Source organism: Sesamum indicum, linkage group LG8 (genome assembly GCF_026168435.1).
Source record: "Sesamum indicum cultivar Baizhima isolate 11 linkage group LG8, ASM2616843v1, whole genome shotgun sequence".
Classification (NCBI taxonomy): Eukaryota; Viridiplantae; Streptophyta; class Magnoliopsida; order Lamiales; family Pedaliaceae; genus Sesamum; species Sesamum indicum.
In genome coordinates, this window is record NC_142664.1 from 15,765,850 (window position 1) to 15,775,981 (window position 10,132).

The 10,132-nt window shown below is 28.5% G+C and overlaps 1 protein-coding gene across 1 annotated transcript; it reads right to left on the bottom strand.

Annotated features, from left to right (window-relative positions):
- Positions 1 to 1,100: 1,100 nt before the first annotated feature.
- Positions 1,101 to 2,171, bottom strand: LOC148787234 (uncharacterized). The gene has a single exon (XM_088883545.1). It carries the CDS (start codon positions 2,169 to 2,171, stop codon positions 1,101 to 1,103), a length of 1,071 nt encoding a protein of 356 aa, XP_088739671.1.
- Between the last annotated feature and the right edge of the window lie 7,961 nt (positions 2,172 to 10,132).

Genomic DNA, 10,132 nt, shown 5'->3' on the forward strand with positions numbered 1-10,132 from the left:
AATGAAGATTTTTATGGATATATCAAGCTCAAAATCTCACGAGGTATGTTTTAGTCCACTAATCCTATATCAGAAGATTTTAACTCAAGTCATTTTAGTAAAAATAAGCTTTCAACTAGTGAATTATCCTCAAACATAAAACATGTATTCTTCTTACACATAACATCATCAAGTCAAGATTAGTCCAAAATTGAAAGGGTTTTATCATGCCAAGAATTATCATGTATAAGCTCAACAACCACACCTCCACACTTAAAATTCACATTGTCCTCAATGTAGACATTGACATGCAACTCAAGGATTAAAAATTAAAATGAGAGAGAGTTTAAGGAAGCGTCCCTGAGTGCATGCCGCGAAGAGTTCATGGCGTGGTTGGGCTGGTGGCAGATGATGGCGGCAACTTCCGATGGATATGAGGGAGAGAGATCTTGGTGGTAGGTGAAGTTGCTGTGAGAGAAAGTGAGAGAGAGAGTTAATGAAGATAAAGATGAAGTCAAAGAAAATCTTGGTAAAATATATGAATAAAAGTGGAAAGATTTTCTTTTGATTTTTTTTCGATTTTCTAATTTTTATTTTTTTTTTAAAAAAAGAAAATGAAGAAATAAAAATAAATAAATAAATGAAGATAGATGAACGTAAATAACAGCCTACGAAGTGCGACTAAGCGTGGGCACGCTTAGTGGAAACTCCAAATCTGTTTTGGTGAAGTGAGTTAAAACAGTTTTGAAAGATCGACTAAGCGTGGGCACGCTTAGTGGAAGCTCCAAATCTGTTTTGGTGAAGTGAGTTAAACAGTTTTGAAAAATCGACTAAGCGTGGGCACGCTTAGTGGAAGCTCCAAATCTGTTTTGGTGAAGTGAGTTAAACAGTTTTGAAAGATCGACTAAGCGTGGGCACGCTTAGTAAAAATTTCAAATCTGTCCAATTTGAGCGTCCAAACAGATTTGGATGTTTCATTAAGTGTGGCACGCATCGCAAAGCTTAAATAAAAACACTAAAACTAAAATAAAATGAAACGAAAAAGAGAAGGGATAGAAATTCATGGGTTGCCTCCCATCTAGCGCCTTTCTTTAATGTCTTTGGCTAGACATTGTTGTGCCTCAACTTGAATAAGTTGGGAACTTTATATTCTCTTCTTCTTCGTCATAGTGCACCCAAAGATGGTGTGGACCAAGGAAAACTTTGAGGTTCATGAGAGAATTCTTCCTCGAACTTATTTTGTCGTGAAATGCTTTGTTCTTATAAGTTCTCGGACCAGAGACCTTGAGGAACTTTGCATAGTGGGGTACTCTTTTAGTTGCTTCGATCAATGGAATGTTTACCACCACTATGCTAACAATTTCAAGTGTTCCCTTCGTTTCCCATTCTTCTTTTTCAGCAAATCCTTCCGGTAATGGAGGTTTGACCATCAACGCCTTGTGATGTTCACTGTCGGTTGTTTTGGGCTTGTTGGTCTGTTTTTGAGAAATTTCCATCTTTTGATCTGGTTCACCTTGTTGGACATCCGCACACTTGGTGTCATTTTCGTCCATATTTGGTCGCAACTCCTTTTCACTGTGAAAGACGAAAACACTAGCATTTTGTTTGGGGTTAATAACAGATTGAGAAGGTAGCTTACCTTGGGACTCGAGCTTACCAACAGTTGACGCCAATTGACTGATTTGAGATTCTAGATTTTGAATGCTCGTCTGAGTCTGTTGTTGGACTTGTTGGAATTGTTGGAAGCTCGCCTGGGTCTGTTGCTGAAATTGTTGTGTGTTGGTCACTAGCGCTTTCATCATGTCTTCGAGAGATGGGCTAGGCGTGGAATTAGGCGGAGGAGGTGGTGGCCAGTTTTGAGATTGCGAAATGTAGCTAAAACTGGGGTAATTTGTCTTTTCTGGATTGTACGTGTTGAAATGAGGATCATATCTTCTTTGTGGTGGTCCAAAAAGTCCTCCAACAACATTGGCATACTCGATGGTTTCTTCTTGAAGCATAGGGCACAAATTGGTGGGATGTACCATGGAATTGCATAATCCACAAGCCTTCACTCGTTGGTATTTTTCTTCGACATATCCTTCAACAAGGGACAAAAGTTTATCAAAACGATCATAAAGGGAAGATATACTTACCTCATTAACCGGAGGATTGTCGTGTTTAGTCCCAAACTGTTGAGTATTGGCCCACATGATTGCAATGGGGTTGTGTGTTATGGTTCATTCCAAGTGTCCAATATCTCTTGTTCTAACTATGGCTCGGAAGAAGCGATTCCCATTAAATTTTTTTTTCTTTTCTTTTTTTTTTTGTTGCTTGGTTAAAATTTTCGTCCAGTCCTCTCAATTTCGGATTAGATCCAAGTTCACCTGTAAGAGAAGATTTTAGTATTAAACCAAGTAAAAAAAAAAAATCAATCAACAAGAAAAGAAATCTTCTTAAAAACGCCAATCCCCCGGCAACGGCGCCAAAATTTGATGAGTGTCGAAGTCACCAAAAATAATTCGTACTACACTTGTGAAAGTGGGAGTAGGGTCGATCCACAGAGATTGGCTTTAAGTTGATTTCTTTGAGAAAATAGAAAATAATGGGGGGAAGGTTGTGATAAATAGAAGGGATCAAAAACTAAATAATTAAAAATACCTGATAGAGATATGAGAGAGAGATTTCCCGGTTAAGGTTAGGATTATGGTTGATTCTCGTGAGTTGATCATTGATGCAAGAATAACACATGTATGGACAAATAAACCAGTTATGGTCGTTGGTACGACCTAACAACCTCACATTTCCTTACCTTTTCGTTAGCCAAGGTACGACCGTTGGCTAGATCTCTAATTAACAGACAATCCTGGGAACGTCCACAAGATTTAATCTATTAACAGCATTAAGAATTAGAAAGGCCTGATTCTAATCAACAAACTCCTACGAGGACAATTCGTTTAAACTAGATCATGCATTCCCCATAACATAATTAAATACTGTGACATAACTAATCATGCTATGTTGCCACTAAGTATTGAACTAAATAAACAATTACACGGATTTATAAAGTTCAATTAGCTAAGCAAACCTTCTTGATAATGAACAACCGGCAGAATCATTCATAAATCAGATGTTTGTAATTAAAGCACAGAGAATAACATGAATATTTGCTTGACAAGTGTAGAACGCAGATTAGATCTCACAACATAATGGGAATCAAGCAATCACCATACCTTAACCAGGAAATAAGGAATTTAGCCGGACATATTAATGGAAGAACACACTAGAAAGTGGAATTCCATTAATTCCGGTAGTAAAATAAAATAAAAGAGAAGAGATGAACAGAGAATTCTATAGAGTTCTAAGATAAAAACTGAACTACTTCTAATAAAGAGATCCTCCCTATTTATAATAAAAGTCCCTTACGAATCTAGACGTAATGGGGGGATAGATACGTGATAAACTCTAAAAAGGTAAATAGATTACAAAAGATAAGCTTAAAAGAATCCTTTCTAAATCTAAACACTTGATTCCTTTATCTCTTGGGGAAATCATTCGTGCTTATCCTTATCCCGAGTTGACTACTCCATTAAGCGTGGGCGCACTTTGTCAATTTTGCAGAAACGTCCTTGTAATCTTCCTTTTTGCTGAATATGCAATAAAATCACATAATTAGGAATATTTTGGCTTAAAAAGGAAGATTAAATTGCTATAAAATCATTATAATTGCAGAGTTATCATATATTGTTGCATATACTCCACTTAGATTAACTTTGTTACTATATAGTGTAAATCGTTGTCTCATAGTGAGTATTTCTTTTTGGACATGATATTGTATTTTTATTCAGAGTTCTGTTTTATGCTATAACATTTTGTATCTGAAGTAAGCAACTCAAACTTAAACCAAGTTGATGTCTAGTTTCTCTGGAATGTATCCTCCATTGTCTGACCAATACTTGAAGAGCACCTCACTATCAACATCACCATCACCACTCCAACCCTCTATCACCATCATGAAATTAAAAAAACATATTAGCATATGCTGTGAATGCAATATTTGGTTTATTTGGCTAACGGAAGGTTTGGTTATATTTAATTTGTTTCCATTTGCATATACTTTGTTGTTCTAGTACGATGTGTTATGGATTTTACTCAATGCTATGCGTTAGTTTTAAAGCCATATTGTAGAAACTTGTGTGAAGGGGGTCAACACCTTTTTATTGGTGCAGATCAGTGATTTAAATGTAACCAAACAGGAATTGAAGCTTTTCATGGAAATGTATTGGCACCAAATGGTGGATTCAAGGTTAGCATTTTTTATTTGTGGCAAGATTTTGGCTATTTTTGATACTTATCTTGAGTAGTAGTTCCTCAATATTATTATGATTACAATGCAGCTCATTTTGATTAGATTATATACTTTATTTTTTCGATGTGTTGGTTGCTCTCAGAATGGGGAACAAAGGTGAATAACTATTTATCAATAAAAAATGTTAAAGTCCTTTTTTTAAGAGGAACGTTTGACTTGCATAGTTGTTAAGATCGGTAAATTGGATCAGGGTCCAGAATAGACATAAAAAGAAAAACGTAAGGTCCAGAGGTGACTTTTTTTGCTTGATAAGAAATAATAGACAAATGGCAATCATATTTGGGTTTGTTGCGTTGCTGTCATTTCTATGTTACTTGGTCGCCTTTCCTTTCTGCATAACAATTTAGGTTCATTTTTGTTTAAACCAAATGTTTTAAAGCGCCGTCAATGGAGGGACCTTAGATTGGTACTTTGGAAGCAACCCTCATGGTGCTTAAGGTATATGCTTCGATTATCCAAAGATTAAAAATACTCTTTTGGACTTGATTTGGTTTGTTTAACAAAAAGCATGACCTCATCACTAGTGGTGGTGGTCTGTTGTCCACAATTAACTTATAGTTATTGAAATTAAAGAGTCAATAAATTTTAAACTATTGCATCAATCATACTTGGGCTCAAGGTTACCATTAGTTTTTTATTCTATCACAAAATCTTAAATATTGTTTTTTTGTTGTTAATTTTAGTTATGATTGTATATTTTATCATATTTAAGCCTTTTTGCCTTATTTTTTTCATTTAATTTTTCCTGTAAAATTTGAACTATTTACTTTATTATTTCTATTATTTGTGAGTATATGTGTCTATTTTAACATTGATAAACTTGCATTGTATGCTTAGTGCTTGGTTAAAATTCTTATATGTATTTTGATATAAGTTAAATTTAATTTAAGTTAGACAATTTCATATGTTTTAGGTCACCATGGAAGCATCGTATTTTAATAAAATGTAGGATTAAAACGGAGTTCGCTCCTTAAATTAAATACCTTGGCTAAATTATATAATTGATAGATTTAATCATGTTTGAAAGTATGATTATTCTCATTTTACTTTTAGAGAGTAGCATATATTTGTCTGTTTTATTAAATTCAAAATCAATAACTTTATTTAGGTCTTGGTGGCGTACTTTAAGCCAAATTTCAATCGAGTATACTATTGTTGTTAATGCTCTTTATTAAGGTTCCATTCTGAATTGTAATTAACTTTTGATTGTCCGTGGTTAAAATATCTTTTGATATTTTTATTATTTAATCAGTCTTATTCTTATTACAAGATTAACTGATATTAAAAAATTAAATAATAAAATGTTCACTAAATATTTAAATTTTCTTTCACGTGCAAAGTTCTAGTGCTTTTATTTAATTGTCTAAGCTTATTTAATTAATTACATGTGCATAAAATATATTTTTCTACAAAAAAGCTGTCATTTTGCATATAAATAAATGAACAAATTGATTAATACTTGTTTCTATGATTGTAGACAACAAGATGGAATAAAATAAGACGTACAAATAATTTGTTGATATATGAAAGAAAATAATAATACAAAAAAGAATGACATCTGATATATATGACAATTGTTTCAACGTATTTGTATCATACTATGAGTGCATTAGAAACAAAAAGAATGACATCCGACGTGTGACAATTATTTAATCTTATTTGTATATGTATGGATTTTTCATTATATTTTTGAAGTTATTTATGACTGATATGGAAAAACTTTAAAGATTCATCATTTTTTAAAGTTCATATGTTTTATAAACGATAGCACGAAGTTTATATAGTTTATTAATATTTTTGAGTAATAGTATAGTTATAACAATTTAATTTGAGTATATAATTGACTTTCGATTGTGTGGTTAAAATATCCTCTTTTTATCTTTCTTTCGAAATTGGATATGTTTTTATTGAATAGCTGAAAGACTAATCACCCATGAATTAAATGTCTTGCTTAATTTATATAATTGATAGATTTAAAAAATTTAACTCCATCATATTCGAAAAATGTATTTTTGTGGTCATTTTCACTTTATTTATTTTAAATTAAGAACTTTATTTAGGCAATAATAGTGATGTCCTATCAGTATTGTAGGACTCCTTTTATTTTGAGACTATTTGCTTCCTTTCATTTAATTAAAATATATTGGGTACGTTTTGTTATCTGGTTATTTATTAAGCATGAGGAGATTAGAATAATCATTTTATTGGGTTATAACTTATTGTAGCTATATTTATTTAAAATTTTTGTTTTTTATGTACAATTTTTTGGTTTATTTATCTTCTCTTTTATTTAATTAAATAGAAATAATAAAAAGTTCAATTGTTTGAATTAACCTTTTACATGTATGTAACAAGGTCAATTAGTGAAAATAAAATCTAAATTGAAAGGACTCTTACATGTCTTTGGATTCATTTTTTAGTGTTTTGTTTTGTGTTGCAGAGATAGAGAGAGAAAACAAGAGTTATGTTTCGAAAATTAGTGTATCTTTTTATTTATTTTTGGAGGTAACTTAAGATATTTTTTGGAGGGATAAGATTCTCTGTTGATTTGTCAAATTATATCCCCTTTATATGTATTTATATTTGTTGGTGGATCAAAATATATATAATTATATGTGTTGTAAATAAGTTATTAAATTTTATTTTTTTAAAATAATAATTATATATTTTTATAAATCATATTATTTATAATTAATCACATCACTTCCACTATAATTAATTATTAATTAAAACATCACTACCAATTTTAGTAACATAATAATAAATAATTATTTCTTTATGTATTTTGTCACTAATTAATGAAGGAAATGAACATACCAAAATAATAAGTTCTAATCACTTGAAAAAGTTCTATTTTGTAAAGATTATAAAATTAGTGAGAGAATATCGTGCATAAAGTTTCCTGATAAAATTTGAACTATTTAGGATATTGTTTCTATTATTTATAGTGTATGAACTGTTAGTGTTTGATAAATTTAGTGTATAATGTCTATTTTAAAGTTGATAAATTTGATTTGTACGGTTAGTGTTTGGTTAAAATTCTATAATTATTTTAAGTTAAATCATTTTGTATGTTTTAGGTCACCATGAAAGTATTACATATTACTAAAATATAGGGTTAAAATGGAGTTCGCAAATTAAATTAAATATTTTAGTTAGATTATATCATTGATAAGATTTTCTGTTGATTTGTCAAATTATATCCCTTTTATATGTATTTATATTTATTGGTGGATCAAAATATATATAATTATGTGTTGTAAATAAGTTATTAAATTTTATTTTTTTGAAATAATAATTATATATTTTATAAATCATATTATTTATAATTAATCACATCAATTCCACTATAATTAATTATTAATTAAAACATCAATACTAATTTTAGTAACATAATAATAAATAATTATTTCTTTATGTATTTTCTCACTAATTAATGAAGGAAATGAACATGCCAAAATAATAAGTTCTAATCACTTGAAAAAGTTCTAGTTTGTAAAATTATAAAATTAGTGAGAGAATATCGTGCATAAAGTTTCCTGATAAAATTTGAACTATTTAGCATATTGTTTCTATTATTTATGGTGTATGTACTGTTAGTGTTCGATAAATTTAGTGTATCTATTTTAAAGTTGACAAATTTAATTTGTACGGTTAGTGTTTGGTTAAAATTCTATAATTATTTTAAGTTAAATCATTTTGTATGTTTTAGGTCACCATGAAAGTATTACATATTACTAAAATAGAGAATATCGTGCATAAAGTTTCCTGATAAAATTTGAACTATTTAGCATACTATTTCTATTATTTATGGGTATGTACTGTTAGTGTTCGATAAATTTAGTATATAATGTCTATTTTAAAGTTGATAAATTTGATTTGTACGGTTAGTGTTTGGTTAAAATTCTATTATTATTTTAAGTTAAATCATTTTGTATGTTTTAGGTCACCATGAAAGTATCACATATTACTAAAATACAGGGTTAAAATGGAGTTTGTAAATTAAATTAAATATTTTAGTTAGATTATATCATTGATAGATTTAATCATATTTTTAGACAATAGCATATAGTTATTTTTTCTATTGAATTCAAAAACTAAAAATTTTGTTTAGCCAATCAAAATGACGTACTATAAGTATCTTTTTATAACTTATTAATATTTTTTAGTAGTATAACCATACCATTACTTATGTGGATTGAATATACTATCGTTGCTAGTGCTATTTATTAAGGTTCCATCTTGTATGATAATTAATTTTTTATCATAATATTAAATGGTTAAAATATCCTCTGATATATTTATTATTTAATTTTAGCTCTTACACTTATTACAAGATTAATTGATATTGAAAAATTAAATCATAAAAAATTGACTTAACTTTCTTTCATGCGTAAAGGTTTAGTGCTTTGTTTATTTATTTAAGCTTATTTAATTAATATTACATGTGTATTAAAATATATTTTTTATGTAAAGATGGACATTTTAATAAAAATAAATGAACAAATTAGCGCTATGACAACTAAAGGGAATAAAATAAGGTGTACATATAATTTGTTTATATATGAAAGAAAATAATAATACAAAAAAATGACATCTGACATATGTGACAATTGTTTATTCGTATCATATTATAAGTGGACCTTTAATTGGATTTTGCAAAATAGTTTGAAGTTATTTATGATAGATATTGATTGAAAATTTTGAATAATGATGATTAGAAATATGTTATTGAAACGATATTATAAAGTTAATTTATTAAATTTTTTGAGTGATTGTATAATTATACCAATTTAATTTATCTATACGGATTGAGTATAACTGACGTTTGATTGTATGATTAAAATATCCTCTGTTTTTTATTAGCTATTTGTAAAACTAATAATAATTGGTTTAAAATAAAATTTAAAGTTAGAAATGGATTTTGCACCTTAAATTAAACATCTTACATAATTTATATAAATTGATAGATGTAAAAATTTTAACTCCATCATCATATTTCAAAAATGTGTTTTCGCGATCATTCTCATTTTATTTAGGTAATAATAATGACACACTCTAAGTTCTGTAGAACTATTTTCATTTTGAAATTATTTTTTCCCCTTAAAAAGTATATATTGGGTATATTTTGTTAACTAGCTATTTTTTAAGTTTGAAAGGATCAAAATAATTATTGTAAAAGAGTTGTAACTTATCATAACTATATTTATTTAGAGTTTTCTATCTTTTTATGCTTAATTCAATTGTACAGTTACTTAATTTATTTATTTTCTTTTTTAGTTAAGATAAATAGAAAGAATAAAAAATTCAATTGTTTGAATTAAATCTTTCATATATTAAATAAAGTCTAAATTAAATGGATTGTTACATATTCTTGGATTCTTTTTTGGAGTGTTGTGGAGATTGAAAGAGAAAAATAAAAATAAATAAATATATTTTGAAATTTGTGTTTGTTTGAATTTGTTTTTTAAGCTAACTTAAAGTAGATTAAAATATATGTTGTATGCTTAGTTTTTCTTGGTAGAACAAAATTCACTGTTAATTTGTCAAATTATATCCCCTTTATACATGTCTATTTATAACCTGCATTGAAATATATATAATTATGTTAGTAAATAATAATTTTCATAAATTATTTATAATTAATCTCATCACTTCTACTATAATTAATTATAAATTAAAAGTACTAGTAGCAATAGCATACTTGATTATGTGGATATTTTAATTTGGCATGGTTATACTAGTCAAAAACGTTAATAAATTATGAAAAATGTTCTATAATATGTCATTTTGATTTTCTAAAGT

Excerpts from the sequence above, each read along its gene's own strand:
- LOC148787234 (XM_088883545.1), bottom strand. The coding sequence starts at position 2,171 with ATGTGGGCCAATACTCAACAGTTTGGGACTAAACACGACAATCCTCCG.